Source organism: Tachysurus vachellii, chromosome 7 (genome assembly GCF_030014155.1).
Source record: "Tachysurus vachellii isolate PV-2020 chromosome 7, HZAU_Pvac_v1, whole genome shotgun sequence".
Classification (NCBI taxonomy): domain Eukaryota; kingdom Metazoa; phylum Chordata; class Actinopteri; order Siluriformes; family Bagridae; genus Tachysurus; species Tachysurus vachellii.
Genome location: NC_083466.1, coordinates 26,368,329 through 26,388,328, shown reverse-complemented (window position 1 = coordinate 26,388,328; position 20,000 = coordinate 26,368,329). Strand labels below are relative to the sequence as shown.

The window sequence follows — 20,000 nt, the reverse complement described above, 5'->3', positions numbered from 1 at the left end:
ATGTAGATTAGACATGTAGATTAGAGTATTTAGATATATTAAACAGATTAAATTTATTAAGGTAGATTAGGAAGAGATTAGATTAGATCTAGATTGAACAGGTAGATTAGATTGTTCTAGACAGATTAGGCAGCTTATAAATTATTTACATACAATTATTTACAAAAAATAAATAGCAATCCCTGGGCGATGAGCTGCATCTCAGATTAAGAGTTGGATTGTTCATTCGTTCTTTCTTTCTTTTTTTCTTGCTTTCCTTCCTTCTTTCTTTCCTTCCTTCTTTTTTCTTTCTTTCCTTCTTTCCGTTCTTCTTTCTTTCTTTTTTCCTCCCCTCTCTCTCCGATTCTTTCTTTTTTCATTCATTCATTCTTTCCTTTCTTTCTTTTTTCTTTTTTTCCTTTCTTTCTTTCTTTCTTTCTTTCTTTCTTTCTTTCTTTCTTTCTTTCTTCTTGTCCTCCCTCCCTCCCTCCCTTCATTTCCTTCTTTCAGACACACACAGACACAGAGGTATGAACTCTGACCCGGGGACAGTTCGGCGATATCCGCTCAGCTCCAGCACAGTGATGAAGCTGACAGCCAGCAGGAGCAGCAGGAGCAGCTTGGGCAGCCAGGACACTCGCAGGAACAGCGCCATGGTAACCGTGGCTACCACACACACCAGGAAGGCGTACTGCACCCCGTCGCAGGGCAGCTCCGGCATGGTGCGGTTAGCTCCACCCACTAGGTCTATGATCACTATAGAGGTGTTGGAGGTGGAGGCCCAGAGCCAGGGCATGCAGCCCACCTGGACAGGAAGCAGCTGTGACACACTCATCTGGACTTAAACACCACTTTACTCTCACCTCCTTATTTCACTTGGACAGATGAACTCATGAAATGGAACACAATATTATTTCTTTCGCCATTTATACTCCATTAATACATTTACATTTACAGCATTTGGCAGATGTATTAACAGCAACTATGCTATCACATACACCATCTTACACAACTGCTAATCGCTAACTGAAAATACAGCATCAGATTAGCTTTTACATTTTAAAAAATAGGTCAGTGTAAACGTGCTTAATATGTTTTATGATATAATGTTAAATTTAATTTTGATGTTGATGATGAAAACAAAGCCTTACCACACACGCCTGTGCCACAGAGTAGATTAGCAGCACTATTAGCACGCACAGGGCCGTGCGGATTTGAATGGTGAGGCACCCGGGAAAACACTATGACACACACACACACACACACACACACACACACAGAATTCAAATTCATAAATCCACATACTGTATAGCAATTACAAGCAGTGAACTCGATACAGACTTTATTCTGAACAAAATGAAATGATTAGCACAAATTGACTTTGAAGCATGTCATTGTTTCTCCTTTTAAATCATTATGAAGCTCTTAGATAACTCAAATTTACTCTAAATATTTGTCATTTTGTTCAAAGCTGACAAGATACATGCGCATGAATTTGTAAGATAAAGGTTATCTGGATAAAGTCGAGATGCCTGGATGAGATTTTAGCTGCTAACCAAAGTGCTAACAATCTAAATCATAGATGTGGACATCTCTAGGTTTTGCACACAAGCTATTAACATCCCAAATGAAAAACTAATAATTGAAACCATCTTGTTTTTAACTGGAAAAGATCTAAATTGTGGTAAATCCTTCTGTAGTTAGCCATGCATGAACTAGCAACTGAAAAAAAAAAACGACTTGCAGGGTAGTAAATCATGAAAGTTTCATAGTTTACCTGCACTCTAGTGACATGCAGGTACATGATACAAGCTACAAGGAAACAGATGCAGAAAACCAGCAACACCAACACTACTGTCCCCCTGAGGTTCAGCAAACAGAAAGAGAAAAAACGATCTGATGTTAACTGATAGGTTAGCATACACAAAGTATGTCATTAGCAAGAAAAATGGTATTTCCTCTAAACTTTGATGGCTGATCATCTGAGATTGAGAATGCTAGCAAACACTGTTCGGATTAGCTTAGCAGCCAAGGCAAGTGCTAAGAAAATATTGTAGATTTACTGTGGCATGATGAGAAGGTAGACAAAGCCTAACAAGGCAGCGAGGATTAGCGACAGCACCACGGCGCTGGTGAAGTGCTCGTCATGGATGAGGTGATACTGCGAAGAAAACAGAGATACTTTTAATAGTATCTGTATTCTGTGTGTGTGTGTCTGCTATCTCTAATCTTATTGGTCAGGAGTCTATAACAGCAGCTCTGACAGTAGTACAGGTACAGCTCACAAGTTTGTACGAATACAGTGTTGTTTAGATAGCAATAGCTTGGGAATACTGTATGGTGACTTTTTGTCTCCACATGTCAGGATGTTCTGTGTCACGTGTCTACCCCGCCCTTGTCCCTTCCTCCCCGCCTCTGCACACCTGTTCCTCATGTGTTAATTGTCATGTCTATTTAGCCGTAGCACGTTGCCTATGGCAGCGCAAAATCCTTGTCGTCTTTTGTCTCGTTCCTCATGTCGTTTGTCAGGTCCTTGTCCCTGTTTCATGTTTTTTAAGTTAATAATTTCAGTTTATTTTAGCTATCCTGCATTTGGGTCTGTTTTTATCCCCGCATCGCTGACAGCACAAGATGTTGTTTATTTAGCATTTATTTAGCATTTATTTAGCATTCCAGTGTCAGCACACTGTACCAGCCTTTATAGTTTGTTGTATTCTTATAGCTGCTGTAAATTCTGTGTAACATGAACATAGCAAACCTGTCTTGTAGCCATAAACAAATTAAAACCTTTGTAATAACTGGAACAGGAATAAAAGACTTCAGGATCAAGTTCAGGGTGATAACTGTAACTCTGCTTCATCACACTTCATCCTGAAGTGTTTTATTTCTTACTTCTTAAATCTTCCACTGAAACAATAAAACTGAAGTCACACTTTAAATATCAGGTAGAAAGTGAAAAAAAATCTTCTTACTGAAAGGATCTACGGAGTTAATGAGTAATTCACACCTGAGGCAAAGCTTTCAGCTGTTGCTGAGGAGATTTTTGGCTGAGGATGGTGTGTCAACATCTGAATACATGCTAGGACCTTTAAAGGAAGTAATCATTGCAGGTAAAAAGCTATTCCGTAGCATTTAAAGGCACCAATGTAACATACGGAGCCTGAGAATGAGGTGAAGGAAAGCGAGCAGTTTAGCCGATTTGGAGCTCCGCTTAAAATGACAATCGATTCAATCAGATTTCTGGCAGAATTTAGAAACGTATTCACAAATATTTGAGAGATGAAAATATTTGAATCAATCCGTGAAGCCGTTATTGTGAATCAACTCGGGTCATGGCCTTTTAGTCATTTCATATCTTTACACCCCTAGTAGAGAGGTTATGACAGTATAAACTGAAATAATATAAAAAGTTCAGCTGTTGCTGAGTCCACTTTTGTGAAATCTTGCTTTTTTGTTTACGTGTCTTCTTTGGAAAGAGGATGTTCTGGAAGGAGCACGTTAAGAAATAGTTTAAAAAAAAATAAATCTGACTCTCACTAAACCTTTCACATGCTGAATGATAGATTCTGTTGGAATTCGGTCCGTAATCAGAAACCGGCTGTCAAAATATCCGCCGTGCTCCAGCAATGCACTCGAAGTTCAGAAATATAATTCTGTTCAGGAAATGTTTACTGATATCCCGAGTGAGTTTGTGTGTTTGGAGTAAACAGGATTTCTGTTCTTTTCTCACTACAGTCGGAAATGTCACACATTTTTATGAATAACACGAATCAGAGATGATATGTAGAGATTAAAAATGCTTTCCCTTTATGTGATGTAAATGGAATACAGTGGTGTGAAAAAGTGTTTGCCCCCTTCCTTTATTTTATTTTATTTTTTTCATATTTGTCACACGTTAATGTTTCAGATAATCAAACAAATTTAAATATTAGTTAAAGATAACACAATTAAACACAACATGCAGTTTTTAAATGAAGGTTTTTATTATTAAGGGAAAACAAAATTCAAACCCACATGGCCCTGTGTGAAAAAGTGTTGCCCCTAAACCTAAAAACTGGTTAGTCCACTCTTAGCAGCAAAAACTGCAATCAAGCATTTGCGCTAATTAGCAATGAGTCTTTTACAGCACTGTGGAGGAATTTTGGTCCACTCATCTTTGCAGAATTGTTGTAATTCAGCCACATTAGATGGTTATGGAGCATGAACCGAATTTTTAAGGTCATACCACAGCATCTCAATAGGATTCAGGTCAGGACTTTGATCAGGCCACTCCAAAGTCTTCATTTTGTTTTTCTTCAGCCATTCAGAGGTGGACTTGCTGGTGTGTTTTAGATCATTGTACTGCTGCAGAAGCCGAGTTCACTTCAGCTTGAGGTCACGAACAGATGGCTGCATGTTGTCCTTCAGGATATTTTGATATACAGCAGAATTCATGGTTCCATTTATCACAGCAAGTCTTCCAGGTCCTGAAGCAGTAAAACAGCCCCAGACCATCACACAACCGCCACCATATTTTACTGTTGGTATGATGTTCTGTTTCTGAAATGCAGTGTTACTTTTATGCCAGATGTAATGGGACACACACCTTCCAAAAAGTTCAGCTTTTGTCTCAGAGTATTTTTTGTCTCAGAGTAAGTTCAGAGTATTTTCCCAAAAGTCTTGGGGATCATCAGGACGTTTTCTGGCGAATCTGAGACGAGCCTTTATGTTCTTTTTGCTCAGCAGCGGTTTTCGTCTTGGAACTCTGCCATGCAGGCTATTGTTGCAAAGTCTCTGTCTTATGGTGGCGTCATGAACACTGACCTTAACTGAGGCAAATGAGGCCTGCAGTTCTTTGGATGTTGTTGTGGGGTCTTTTCTGACATCTTGGATGAGTCGTCGCTGCGCTCTTGGTGTAATTTTGGTCAGCCGGTCACTCCTGGGAAGGTTCACCACTGTTCCATGTTTTCACCATTTGTGGATAATGGCTCTCACTGTGGTTCGTTGGAGCCCCAAAGCTTTAGAAATAGGCTTTATAACCTTTTCCAGACTGATAGATCTCAATGACTTTCTTTCTCATTTGTTCCTGAATTTCTTTGGCTCTCAGCATGATGTAGCTTTTGAGGATCTTTTGGTCTACTTCACTTTGTCAGTCAGGTCTTATTTAAGTGATTTCATGATTGTGAACAGGTGTGGCAGTAATCAGGCCTGTGTGTGGCTAGAGAACTTGAGTTCAGGTGTAATAACCCACAGTTAAGTTATGTTTTAACAGGGGGGCAAACACTTTTTCACACAGGGCCATGTGGGTTTGGATTTTGTTTTCCCTTAATAATAAAAACCCTCATTTACTTGTGTGATCTTTGACTAATATTTAAATTTGTTTCATCTAAACTTTAAAGTGTGACAAATGTGCAAAAAAAAATCCGGAAGGGGGCAAACACTTTTTCAAGCAACTGTACATCAGGACTTTTCTGACTCAGATGAGGATCTAATCTGAGGCTCTATAATGTTAATGTTTGGGAATTGTAGATGTGATGATAATGTAGCTCACCTTCTTTTCCCGCTCGGAGCACTTGTACATGAGCGTGAGGAAGTTTAAGTCAGTTGTGTCCGACTCTGTCTGACGCGCCTCGATCAGGCGGCCGATGTAGCGGTTGACCCTTGTGCCGGGGCTGCTCTGGGTCACATTGGCCGAAACCAAGGTCCGATTACGCAGCTTCTCCGGAGCCGATCGCAGAACTCTCCTCTGTGGACACAGGGCAGGACAGAAGTACTCTTATGATATTCTCAAGCTAAACAGATTTACAGCATGGCTTAATAATTACATGCCATCCTGGCTGTCTTTTTCTACAATGTTGGAAAAAATGTTTGCCATGCAAGATTCTGGAAACCGTGTCAGACCTTTTACTCCATCCAGGAGCTTGAATACGTTCTGTTATTAACATGTACCAAGAGATGAATAAGCAGAACCAGATAGAGCTGCAGATATTTTTGTTTAAAGAAAACAGAGCTAAAAATAAAGGAAAACCCTACTTCCTTCACATCAGGAAGCCTCCGCGATCAATACTGAGGCATATCAGCGGAAGTCTCCACTGAGAGAAAAGAGTGCACGCTAAAAAAGGTCATTCACAGCAGTGTGAGAGAACAAGAGAGGGAGAGAACACAGAAGAGAGACAGAGGTAATTATAGAGATGTACAAGAAGAGAGAGAGAGACATACAGACAGATGGAGAAGAAGAAGAAGAAGAAGAAGAAGAGAGAAGGTTGGATGTGTACTGCTGAGGAACATCACACTGGGGAGGCGGGTGAGAAAGAAAGAAAAGTGAAAGTGGGACGGTGCGAATGGAAACACATTCCTGTGATCCTGTGTGTGTGTGTGTGTGTGTGTGTGTGTGTGTGTGTGTGAGAGACCCACTACAGCTGATGGCTGCATTTGGACCAATGTATTTAAAATGATCTTAATGTAACGACAACCATAACAATAACGTAACTATATTATAACTGATACAACTACAACCTACTGTACAGTATTCATGAACATTGCTCTGATATAATCAATGTTACAACCCTTAACTTAACATAAAACAATAACATGACCGTAGTAACGGCCTTACAGTGAAGTCTTTAGCCTATTATAACCCTTACAATGATGAAAACATTCTTTATTGCCACTACAATAATAATGTATCTGTATTAAAACCATTAAAATGATTACGGGACCAAGTTATAACCGTTACAACGTTAAAGTTCATATTATATCTTTTAAATCCAAAACGTAACCGTATTATACTGTAACTGTTACAGAAATAATCTAACTGTTCTATTATCATTACCATGTTATAGATGCTTTAATGATAACCATTTTATAACCTTTTATGTTATACAACTAACTATATTATAACGGTTACACTGATAATGTAACTATATTATAATAATGTAATAATATATGTATATTTTAACTAAAACATAAGAGAAATATATCCGACATAATCGTAACCATAATGCAGCTGTAACCAGTAACCACACACACACACACACACAGTGTTTCATTACCTTGTCCCCATCCTCGCAGTTCATCACGTTGGAAAAGGGGATCTCAGCCTTGAACATCTTGCGGCAGTGCATGAGCTGCACCAGCAGGTAGCACACCGTTTTAAACTTCATCTTTTTGGCAGGTTTGATGTCGGAAAGGATCAATCCAGGAAAGATCTGAGAGTAAAGACAAACAGGAAACAGCACAAATCAGTACAAGCCTCATATGATGTTCAGGCTAAGAATCGTTGCTAGTACTATAGCTGACACTAAACCACCGTTGGTTCTGAAAGCAAGAGCGAATGAAGCAAATAAAGCAAAAAAACATTGTTAGCATTTTGTTGAAAAAGGAAATTATCCAGCACAACAAATCCAGCACACGGTGTTTAAACTTTATGGCTTATTAAGGAGCTTCTCACGTTTGTCTTTCTCTACGTTCCATACATCAGAATTCATGCTAAGAGGATTAGCTAAGAGGCTTGATAAGAGGACGCTTCTCAATTCCTACAAAAAGCTGCTTACACAAGTGTTATAGTTCATTTCCAGTCGTAACGGTATTGCGGGAGAGAATTGAAGAGATTTTTGAGAAACTCATTAACAATATAATATCTGTATCTTAGTTGTATTTCGATTACAGCATTAATGCTGGTTAAACATGATTTGACTAAGCACGTGAAGCAGATTGATCAGATTGAGGAACGTTCTTTCACCAGAGACGCCTCCAAATCCCACAAATCCTCAAATTCCCAAAGGACACACGCATTTAAAAGTAAGATTTTACACACACACACACACCTTTCTGCGGTGAGATGGCACTATAAAGAAGGTCTCGATGTCGTGTTTCTGCAGGAAGGCGTTCCTCTCTCGCCCATTTCCTGGCTCCACCTCGTAGTCACCGTTCAGGCAATCTAGCGTGGCGCGAGTAATGTGCACTTTCCTGTTTAGGCAACAGGAGAAAGTAGCACTTTAAAAGAAAAAAAAATTTCCCTGAAACCATTTGTGAGACGTATTTATTAATAACGTCCTGAGTGTAAACTTTTACTTTCCTAAGTTACCCATAATGACGTTCGACTAGCCACTGACAACGGTTTCAGTGTGATTTAGCCCTTAAGAGTTCGGCTCTTTAGTTCTTTAGTATCTCCAGATGTCTCTCCTCATCATCTGTACACTCTGGGCAAACAGATCAGCTTCCAAATCTTCAACGATAATGCAAATAGTGAGATCAACACCATAGCTCTCTTCATCTTCATAAAGAAAGCTAACTAGCCGAACCGAGTTTCTGCCATAAAGTTGTATAACTGGGATTTTGAGGACAGCGTTTGTCTCCACTCTCTACCCAAAATTGGGATCTGCATGAAACATGGTGGTGGTAGCATTTGTTTTTTTATCTGACACCACAGAATTTTTTTTTACTCCTATTAATAAAATTGTGCTTGAGCTAGCAATAAGAACTGCTAAACACCTCACAAATATAACAACATACAATACAAGCCAAAAAATTAGCACCAGAACCGCTAAACGCCTCACAAATATTTCAACATTATCAGTTATCCAGGGTGGAATTTTCCTTTACAGTCTCTCTCACTTTCTTTCTCTCTCACTCTCTTTCTCTCTGTCTCTTTCTTCCCGTACATACACCACAGAGCTGGAAGCAGAAACGACCGCAGTTCTAAGATAAAGGAAATGGGTTTTAAGCGATGTCCTATTAAGTCTTATCTAAATATATGAAGTGTTTTGTTATCCATTAGAGTAGATAGCTAACACTCTCGAATTAGCGTTAGCATATTAGATAACCGTTCTTCCAAAAGGCTTTGTTATTAACCACATCAATCATAAAACGCCGGCTCTCGCAGCAGCTCATAACTTATTCATACGCAATGAACGTTCGGAATTTGAGTCAGTACGAGTGTCGCTTCCGGAACGAGGACAGAAATTGCGATATGATGCCATTTTGCTTTCAAAACGATCCATAAATCAAGGATAAATCTCCTTGTAAATGTATTCAGGGATAATAAACATTCAGTTGGCTTCATTCCAATAAGATTTCCAGCTACTCCATTCGCACAGCTGAGGCATGATTTTGTTTATGATTTAAAAGAAATGGCTTTAACTGCATTGTTCTTGGTTCTTCTCTATATTATATATTGCGATCTCGACCTTTTTCCCTTGTGTTACAAGTGGCCACTCTGGTCGTATATGATATGATTCACGTTCACCAGTTGTGAAGAGATTATGATGAGAGTGTGATTAAGGCACTACAAAAATGTTAGCCTTCTCGTGATTTAAACAGATCACATATATTTCTATTCAGATTTGATATACTATGGAAAATTCTGCTGCTGTGATCAGCAAATGATTTGTTTCCTCAGAGTGACTCGAATGAATCGAATCAAATGAAGGAATCAGAATGAGTCAAGGAGCTGAACGATAAGGTTTGATGTAACAGCTCTGGAATTTTGTGGTTAGAAAACATCAAAGAAAATAAGCAAAGTACTTCTCATATTATTTGGAAATAATCTGACTCAATTTAGAATAAATACTTTAAAAAAATGCAATAAAAAAGTAATAATATCCTGTTTGATGACTTAATCATCAATGTAAAGAGGCAGTTGTCGATCTGAAAAAATCTAAATGATGAGATACTGTAAAATAATTTGATTCAAAGTCAGAATAATGAGATAGTGAATAGACTTTATTGTCTAGAGTCTATAGTACTGCTTAAAGCCCAAAACCCTGAAGCACAAGATAATATCTTGAAGTACTGAAGTCTTGTCAAGGTCATTTGTCTTGTACTAAGATATTAGACATTACATTACATAACAAGATATCATCTTGTTGACTAAGTAACATGTTATTTTACTCATTATGTTTACAAAAGTTTACAAACTTTTAAATTGGTGTACCGACTGGCCTTTCGGTTGTGCCGCAGCCCCGCCCCCAAAATATGCAAAATCAAAAAACTTTTTACAACATGGACATGTGACATATCAAAACACTCAGAACAATGAGAGGAACTTCCTCAGGAGTATTCAAATAACTTCACATGCTTGTCTCCACTTGCCTCCAAATGTTTTGGCACCCTATCTTTCTGCCCACTTGCCTCCAAAAGTAACACTGACCCTTATGTCCATTCGCCTCCAAAAAGCACCGGCCTTTGCGAATACTTGCCATGTCAAAGCCAACATCAAAGTTTGTCTGGACGAACTTTACAAATCTAGTTTATTTTGTTATTCCTGGTTTAAAGCCTTTATCTTAATATTTTGACTTTGTATCTCATTCTTTGTCATTGTTTTACGTTTTACATTTACGGCATTTGGCAGACGCCAGCAACTTACATTTATCTCATTCATACAGCTGAGCAATTGAGAGTTAATGGCCTTTCTCAGGGGAAGAACTTATGACCTTCAATCAGTACTGAACTACCACTTCCCTTTTTTATACTATCTCATTGTTTTAGAACGTTTATACTTAGTCTCTCTGTAAATTAAAAATAATGAGATCAAGATGTCAAAAACACTGAGATACTGTCCAAATAATGACGTAATAAGCCAAAACGATGAGATAATACAGTATCTTGAAATATGTTACTAAGTCAAAATGAATGAGATACTATTTTGAAATAAAAAGTTCTGTTTTTGTTGTGAATAATGAATGTTTAGAAAACATCACCTCATACAGAAATCCTGTGTCGTTTAAAACCAAAAGTTTATTGGAATAATAATCATTTCATACGTAAGACCATAATCAATTAGGTGTAGAAAATTCTAATATTATAAGCTGACAGTACAGTCTTACAGGATTGAAACCCACTAAAGGCAAATAAAAAATGTTTTTTGATTGACCTGATTAGCATTTATTAACATAATGTAATTACATTCAGTGGTGCTGCACACTGTGTGAGTGTAACATCATCAAGCTTTAATGAAAAGGTGACGAGAGTGAAAATTTAACAGCAATGTCTTCAAAGGCATAGCAAATAATTTGGTACAAAACTGTGTGCATGTCTGTGTGTGTGATGATACATTCTGCACTCTTACCCAGGTAGCCCTCCAGCCTCCATCACGTTGGCCAGGGTCACGTCATTGGACCAGACATCATACTGCCACTTCCTGAGCCCCAGAACACCGCAGAGCACACGACCCGTGTGTAAACCCACACGCATGTTCAGGTTCACCTCCGTCGCCTCCGCCACTGACCTACATCAAAACATAGGACCTCATTGAAGCTTCTGAGTTGCCTTGTGTGTGTGGACAAACATCTGGGTTCCAACCTAATGTCATGTTACCCAAGTTTGTGAATCATGCGATTCATCCGTTCATCTTCTGTACCATATATCCTACAGTATATGGGGTCACAGAGAACCTAGAGTCTACAAGACATCATTGAACTAGAGAGGAAACCATAGAACCCATTTACATTTACAGCATTTATTAGATGCCCTTATCCAGAACGACTTACATTTTTATCTCATGTTATACAACTGAGGGTAGAGGCCCCGCAGCGTCAGCCTGGTAGACATGGTAATTGAACTCACAACCTTCCAATTGGTAGTCCAGCACCTTAACCACTAGGCTACCACATCCCTCAGATGTTGTACTGGAGGAAACCCGGAGGAACCCGGAGGAAAACACCCACGCATCATTATGAGCATCAGTCTAGTGATCTAAAGTATATATATATATATATATATATATATATATATATATATATATATATATATATATATATATATATATATATATATATATAATCGTCCATGCTGTATGTGTGTTATATGAACCATCCACAAAGCACAACATCTCTGATCAACATTCCATCAGCCACAGGTGAGTCAGTTATCTACAGACCTTGTGGCAGGGGAACATCCAGATGCTAAAGCATTACCTGTGCTGTTTAGATAAGCAGGAGCTGTTTGCAGGAGAGGAGAAGACAGGAACTGGGGTAAAATTTTGTAATCGGACATCATGGTCAGTTTGTGCCGTTGTTAAATGTCTCAGCAAATGTCTCACACACACACATGACTCATTTCTATAAGTGATCACCATTAAGCAGACATTTTTCTCCATTGTGTGATGATGTTGAAGAAGAAGAAAAAGAAGAAGAAGAAGAAGAAGAAGAAGAAGAAGAAGAAGAAGAAGAAGAAGAAGAAGAAGAAGTAAAATACCTGGAGTTACAACCACTGGTAAAAATAGTAAGGAATGCAATAAACATTCTGTGGAAATTGCTCTAAATGACAGAAGTATAAAAAGTCATTAGATGTATCCCTTCTCTCTGTATTCCTCCTCCCTCTGAGCTGGTGTTCATACACGTGTGTATGGTAAAGCGAGATAAGCCACAGAGACGCTCCAGTGCTCACACGTCTCTCCTCTCTCCCCTTTTTTTTTCATGCGCACTGATTTGTGTGGCTTCCGGGAAAGAAGAGTGCACTCGTCTGAAGAGATTTCACATCTCTAGGGACTTTAAGCTGGATGAACGAAAGGCGTATCGCAAACAAGTGTGGAACGGTTTTGTTGACACGTTAGTACACTTCATTTAAATAAATCTGTTTAAATAAAACCCTGAACGGCGTTAACATGCAGCTCTCGTTAGAGCCGAATCTGTAATTGTGTTTATAGTAACCGATTTTATGTGCAGCTTACAACAATATTCAAGGACTGAGATGAACGAGATGAATCGATTCAGTTGAGTCAATTAATGTAAAGACTCAGTAAATTTTTACCAGCACACTGAAATCGACTGATGGGACATTTTTAATCAGTATAAACAAGCTAATTATTTTATCACTGCAAGTCACCCATAGTATTAGTCAGGACAGTGTTGGGTTTCTGTAAATAGAGTATCATTTATCTGAGTTTAGTTGCTGAGCAGGGAGATGAGAAAGGGGGCGGGGCTTGAGCTTCCAGCTATGCAATGAGGGCACAACGGCAACATAGTTCTATTCTGCAAATGTGAAATGACTGTCAGATTCTTTTTAAAAATGACTTCAGGGAATCAGGATGATTTTTTCTAGTCACCCGACTACAGCTAGGATAATAAAGCAAAATATGCACGAGCAAATAATTCTCCCTCGGAGTGTGGAGCAGAAGGCTGTTGACAGAAAAGGACGCTCAGCAGCGAAGCGGAGCAGGATGGGAGATTTCCATCTGCTCAGCTTCCCTCTCTCGCATGCTCAGCATTCGAATTAAGCAAACATGCAAAACAATGGAATGTAAACAGAAGCTCTGCGAGTTTCAGTGTTCAGTGTTCAGGGACCGGGTTCCCTTCCTGAATTCCCCTCTGGAACCGCAGCGAAGAGATACCATGACACCAAACACCACACACACACACACACACATACACATAACAGCTTAGTTTAGAAAGGTTCTGTAGGGATCAAGACACTTTGCTCACCCACTGATTCCTTAATACTTTTTCATCACGCAGAGAAAACAAAGTAGCAGATCGTTCAGCAGGAGAAAAGTGAACTTAAATAGGTTCTGGTAGCTGCTCAAGACATCTCAAGACCTTTTGGTCCTCAGAGGGCACAGAGGGAGCTAACATTTTTTTTTCTTTCATTTCAAATTCGTTTCCTCATGCCTGCTCTTTAGAGATAAATGTTAGAGATGATTTTTTTATTCTGTTCCTATATTTCTGTAAAGCTGCTTTGAGACAATGTCAGTTGTTAAAAGTGCTAGATAAACAAAGTGAATTAAATTCAACACAAATATACACAAACGTATCTATTTTATGTAAGTGTATATAAATGTATATAAACACACATATGCAGACACAGGGGCGGTTCTAGAGGCGGGGCCACAGGGGCCCTGGCCCCTGCTGAAATCTGATTGGCCCCTGATTGACCCCCGTTCCAACGAGAATTGTCAACGAGAAGAGCAACCGGAGAATTTTTCACAACGATCACGGATGCAATTCCACACCCAAACAATTGGCGGCACTCGAGCGTTTGAAAAAGTAATGACTGCCGAAATGTATTTGCACCGTACTGAATAAATTATTTTGCGTGCTTGAATGTACCCTGTACTTGGCCCCTGAATGTAACATGTGGCCCCTTAATGGCCCCTGTTACAGAAAAATCCTAGAACCGCCACTGCACACACACAATGTGGGTGTGTCCAGAGACGAGACAAAGTAAAGAAACGAGAGGGATGTGTTTAATGTATAAGGTGTTGGTCTGATAAATATGAAGGAAATTTCTGTTACTGTGATCTGCAAATGCTTTGTTTCCTCAGAATGACTCGGATGAATCGAATCGAATGAACGAATTAAAATGAGTCAAGGAGTTGATAAGGATGTAAGTTTCTGCAAACATGGAGCACACGGCATATCTCTGATATGATGCAGATACACGCAAACGCCAAATCTCCCTCTGGAATGATTCAAGGAAACTGATTGGCTGTCAAGTGAAAGGTTGGTTGCTCCACCCAGTGGGTTATAATAGGAAAGAAAAAGAGAAGAAATAAATTGATGGATGAGAAATTACTGATGTAGATACTGTTGGTGCATGTTACCCCCACCCCCCTCTTTCTCACACACACACGCACACTCAAACACACAAACACACACACAGACACAAACACACACACACACACACGCGCACACACACACACGCACACTCAAACACACAAACACACACACAGACACAAACACACACACACATGCGCACACACACACACACACGCACACTCAAACACACAAACACACACAGACACAAACACACACACACATGCACGCACACGCACACGCAAACACACAAACACACACACAGACACAAACACACACTCCTTACTACCGTTTCTACTTGCCAATCAGCTGCTTAGTATTAATAAGAAGCTTTATTACACATTAGCCATGACCACTTACACACACTCTCTCTCTCTCTCTCTCTCTCACACACACACACACACACACACACACATCTTACTGCTGTTTCTATGAGCCAATCAGCTCTTTAGGATTAATATTAACCACTTACATCCTCCCCCCCTCCTCTGTACCAAACCGGTTCAACTATGAGATTTCTCACTGAAAATATCCATACAGTCGTTTTCCTCATCCAAATCATTCTTAAAATCCTCCAGCTAGCCTGTCAAGTTAAAAATCTTTAATACTCAGCACACTGGACAGTGTATATGAAGTAGTATGTGTGTGTGTGTGTGTGTGTGTGTGTGAGCAGTCAGTTAAGGAATAAAGCAAAGGAACATCAACTCACGTTATGGTGTCGATCATATCGAGCCCCATCTCCACGCAGCAGTGAGCGTGGTCAGTTTTGGGCTGCGTCAGTCCTGACACACAGTAGTAGCAGTCACCCAGAATCTTAATGCGCCTGCAGTGGTTCTCCTGTCCATCACACACGGGGCCAGAGAAAAGGATTAATGCTCTTCTGCTTCATTTTATACAATGTTTACCTCATCACAACGTCCTGAAATTGTAACTACTTTAAACGTTTCATGTAGAAATTATGACAAAATAAAGAGGAATAAAATTTTCAGTGTTGTAAAAGGTATTTATTTGGCTTCAGATTGTTTATTTTTTGTTTTTAATGTAGAATCTCAGAAAATAGTGGATTGACTGATTGATAATATATTCTTTAAACATAAATATTTATTTGTCTATTTGTTTGTTTGAGTATTTATTTATATCATTATTTTTTTTGTTCAACTCATGTTTGTTTGTTTATTTATTTGCTTATATGTATTTATAACATATGCTTCAAAAATAAATATTTATTTCTTTGTTTTTTCTTCAAAAATAAATATTTATTTCTTTGTCTGTTTATTTTTGTATTTCTTTATTTCTTGCTTATTTATATCATTTGCTTCAAACACAAATAATCTTTCTTTGCTTGTTTATTCTTTTGCTTGTTTGTATCATTTGGTTTATATTCATTGACCCAAACTTGCACCCAAAAGCTGATCAGATTCGTAAGTTTGTGGCCAGAGAAATGAAACACTCAGTAACCCATGAGCGAAGTGAAGTAGGATAAGACTAGTCAGCTCCTAATTTCCTTATGTTCTTTATTTCTTCATGTCAGACTTATAGCTGAGTGACAAATTAAAGGAAAATACAGGAGGGTCTGATTAGCAATGGGGGGGCATTTACTTTTTCAACAATCTGTTTACTGACATGATTTGGTTTGACTTTAGAGTGAAGCAAAGCAATACGTTTTTTTCTTTCCTTTCAAAGATCTCTTTGATTCCAAAGATCTCCTTTGATGATGTAACAGTTCTATATCTGGAGAGGCGGAGTCTCTTCTTGGTTGACTCCACCCCTTTCTGACTCACAGGGAATTTGTATTGCCTACAGCAGCAGGACACATTTAGTATTTTATTCCTTGCATACATCCCGTAGATTTGATTCATTTCCTAAACAACTCGTGGTGTTGGTGCACAGTTTCTTTGCTGAAAGGTTTTCTCTGATGTGTAACGACTCACAAACCCCACACACAAACACCCCCCCACACACACACACACTTAAGTTGGTTTACGAGGGTTTTAATAAAGTGAGGTAAATCCAAACACACCTCTACACTAACATTATTGACTGCTACACATTTCTCCAGGTTCTGAGCTATTGAAGGGCAGCGAGAAGGACGCACACACGCACACACACACACACACACACACACGCACACACACACACACAGAGGCTAAACTGGGTTATTTAATGACTTCATTTAATTTCCAGTGCTACTGTGTGTGTGCATGTGTGTGTGTGTGTGTGTGTGTGTGTGTGTGTGTGTGCGCGCGCGCGCTTGTGTGTTTGTGTGTGTGTGTGTGTGTGCGTGTGTGCATGAGAACATTCATGGGCTTAGAGTGTCAAGAGCTCACAATCTCATCAACATGCTTGCTGTTGTCTGACACACAGGCCTTTGTTGTCGATTCACGCAACTGTGTGTGTGTGTATGTGTGTGTGTGTGTGTGTGTTGCGGCTGGGCAAGTTAAACTGTCCATGAAATTGAATGAGCATCGTAGATCCGATCAATCCTGAGGTTTTTTCATGCATCTGATCAGCTCCTGCAACACATTTGCTGTACGTTTTACACCTTGTACTGTCTAGAAATTGCACACGTGAATCAAACACGTGAAATTCCTGAGGAATAAGTGATCACATCAAAGAGAATTATTTCTGTGAGAATATCACATTCTCTGTGTGTGAACATTTGACTTGAGAAAACAGGTCATTCATTTCATTGTGTTGGTGTAGTGTTAATGGTATAGTGTTAATGGTGTCAATGGTGTAGTGTTGATGGTGTAGTTTTAATGGTGTAGTGTTAATGGTGTAGAATTAATGGTATAGTGTTAATGGTGTCAATAGTGTAGCGTCGATTGTGTAGTGTCGATGGTGTAGTGTTAATGGTGTAGTGTTAATGGTGTCAATAGTGTAGTGTCGATGGTGTAGTGTTAATGGTGTAGTGTTAATGGTGTCAATAGTGTAGCGTCGATGGTGTAGTGTTGATGGTGTAGTGTCGATGGTGTAGTGTTAATGGTGTAGTGTTAATGGTGTCAATAGTGTAGCGTCGATGGTGTAGTGTTAATGGTGTCAATAGTGTAGTGTCGATGGTGTAGTGTCGATGGTGTAGTGTTAATGGTGTCAATAGTGTAGCGTCGATGGTGTAGTGTTAATGGTGTAGTGTTAATGGTGTAGTGTTAATGGTGTCAATAGTGTAGCATCGATGGTGTAGTGTTAATGGTGTAGTGTTAATGGTGTCAATAGTGTAGCGTCGATGGTGTAGTGTTAATGGTGTCAATAGTGCAGCGTCGATGGTGTAGTGTTAATGGTGTAGTGTTAATGGTGTCAATAGTGTAGAGTCGATGGCGTAGTGTTAATGGTGTAGTGTTGGTGTCAATAGTGCAGCGTCGATGGTGTAGTGTCGATGGTGTCAATAGTGTAGTGTCGATGGTGTAGTGTCGATGCTGTAGTGTTAATGGTGTAGTGTTAATGGTGTAGTGTTAATGGTGTAGTGTTGATGGTGTAGTGTTAACAGTGTTGATGGTGGTGTCGATGGTGTAGTGTTAATGGTGTAGTGTTAATGGTGTTGATGGTGGTGTCGATGGTGTAGTGTTAATGGTGTTGATGGTGGTGTTGATGGTGTAGTGTTAATGGTGTAGTGTTAATAGTGTTGATGGTGGTGTTAATGGTGTAGTGTTAATGGTGTTTATGGTGGTGTCGATGGTGTAGTGTTAATGGTGTTGATGGTGGTGTCGATGGTGTAGTGTTAATGATGTTGATGGTGGTGTCGATGATGTAGTGTTAATGGTGTTGATGGTGGTGTCGATGGTGTAGTGTTAATGGTGTAGTGTTAATGGTGTTGATGGTGGTGTCGATGGTGTAGTGTTAATGGTGTAGTGTTAATGGTGTAGTGTTAATGGTGTTGATGGTGGTGTCGATGGTGTAGTGTTAATGGTGTGGTGTTAATGGTGTAGTGTTAATGGTGTTGATGGTGGTGTCGATGGTGTAGTGTTAATGGTGTAGTGTTAATGGTGTTGATGGTGGTGTCGATGGTGTAGTGTTAATGGTGTAGTGTTAATGGTGTTGATGGTGGTGTCGATGGTGTAGTGTTAATGGTGTAGTGTTAATGGTGTTGATGGTGGTGTCGATGGTGTAGTGTTAATGGTGTAGTGTTAATGGTGTTGATGGTGGTGTTGATGGTGTAGTGTTAATGGTGTTGATGGTGGTGTTGATGGTGTAGTGTTAATGGTGTAGTGTTAATAGTGTTGATGGTGGTGTTAATGGTGTAGTGTTAATGGTGTTTATGGTGGTGTCGATGGTGTAGTGTTAATGGTGTTGATGGTGGTGTCGATGGTGTAGTGTTAATGGTGTAGTGTTAATGGTGTTGATGGTGGTGTCGATGGTGTAGTGTTAATGGTGTAGTGTTAATGGTGTAGTCTTAATGGTGTTGATGGTGGTGTCGATGGTGTAGTGTTAATGGTGTGGTGTTAATGGTGTAGTGTTAATGGTGTTGATGGTGGTGTCGATGGTGTAGTGTTAATGGTGTAGTGTTAATGGTGTTGATGGTGGTGTCGATGGTGTAGTGTTAATGGTGTAGTGTTAATGGTGTTGATGGTGGTGTCGATGGTGTAGTGTTAATGGTGTAGTGTTAATGGTGTTGATGGTGGTGTCGATGGTGTAGTGTTAATGGTGTAGTGTTAATGGTGTTGATGGTGGTGTCGATGGTGTAGTGTTAATGGTGTAGTGTTAATGGTGTAGTGTTAATGGTGTTGATGGTGGTGTCGATGGTGTAGTGTTAATGGTGTAGTGTTAATGGTGTAGTGTTAATGGTGTTGATGGTGGTGTCGATGGTGTAGTGTTAATGGTGTGGTGTTAATGGTGTAGTGTTAATGGTGTTGATGGTGGTGTCGATGGTGTAGTGTTAATGGTGTGGTGTTAATGGTGTAGTGTTAATGGTGTTGATGGTGGTGTTGATGGTGTAGTGTTAATGGTGTAGTGTTAATGGTGTAGTGTTAATGGTGTTGATGGTGGTGTCGATGGTGTAGTGTTAATGGTGTAGTGTTAATGGTGTAGTGTTAATGGTGTTGATGGTGGTGTCGATGGTGTAGTGTTAATGGTGTAGTGTTAATGGTGTAGTGTTAATGGTGTTGATGGTGGTGTCGATGGTGTAGTGTTAATGGTGTAGTGTTAATGGTGTAGTGTTAATGGTGTTGATGGTGGTGTCGATGGTGTAGTGTTAATGGTGTAGTGTTAATGGTGTAGTGTTAATGGTGTTGATGGTGGTGTCGATGGTGTAGTGTTAATGGTGTAGTGTTAATGGTGTAGTGTTAATGGTGTTGATGGTGGTGTCGATGGTGTAGTGTTAATGGTGTGGTGTTAATGGTGTAGTGTTAATGGTGTTGATGGTGGTGTCGATGGTGTAGTGTTAATGGTGTAGTGTTAATGGTGTTGATGGTGGTGTTGATGGTGTAGTGTTAATGGTGTAGTGTTAATGGTGTAGTGTTAATGGTGTAGTGTTAATGGTGTTGATGGTGGTGTTGATGGTGTAGTGTTAATGGTGTA

At 39.5% G+C, this 20,000-nt stretch overlaps 1 protein-coding gene across 1 annotated transcript in view; it reads right to left on the bottom strand.

Moving 5' to 3' along the window:
- Positions 1 to 20,000, bottom strand: part of adcy1b (adenylate cyclase 1b) — a 78,030-nt gene that overhangs the window by 13,154 nt on the left and 44,876 nt on the right. Inside the window, exons 5-13 of the mRNA XM_060875166.1 lie at positions 15,199 to 15,326; positions 11,027 to 11,185; positions 7,785 to 7,926; positions 7,011 to 7,166; positions 5,510 to 5,704; positions 2,043 to 2,140; positions 1,757 to 1,841; positions 1,131 to 1,220; positions 522 to 784 (exon numbers count right to left, since the gene is read on the bottom strand). Of these exons, the coding sequence (XP_060731149.1) occupies positions 522 to 784; positions 1,131 to 1,220; positions 1,757 to 1,841; positions 2,043 to 2,140; positions 5,510 to 5,704; positions 7,011 to 7,166; positions 7,785 to 7,926; positions 11,027 to 11,185; positions 15,199 to 15,326 (1,316 nt within the window). The remainder of the gene's footprint in view (positions 1 to 521; positions 785 to 1,130; positions 1,221 to 1,756; positions 1,842 to 2,042; positions 2,141 to 5,509; positions 5,705 to 7,010; positions 7,167 to 7,784; positions 7,927 to 11,026; positions 11,186 to 15,198; positions 15,327 to 20,000) is intronic.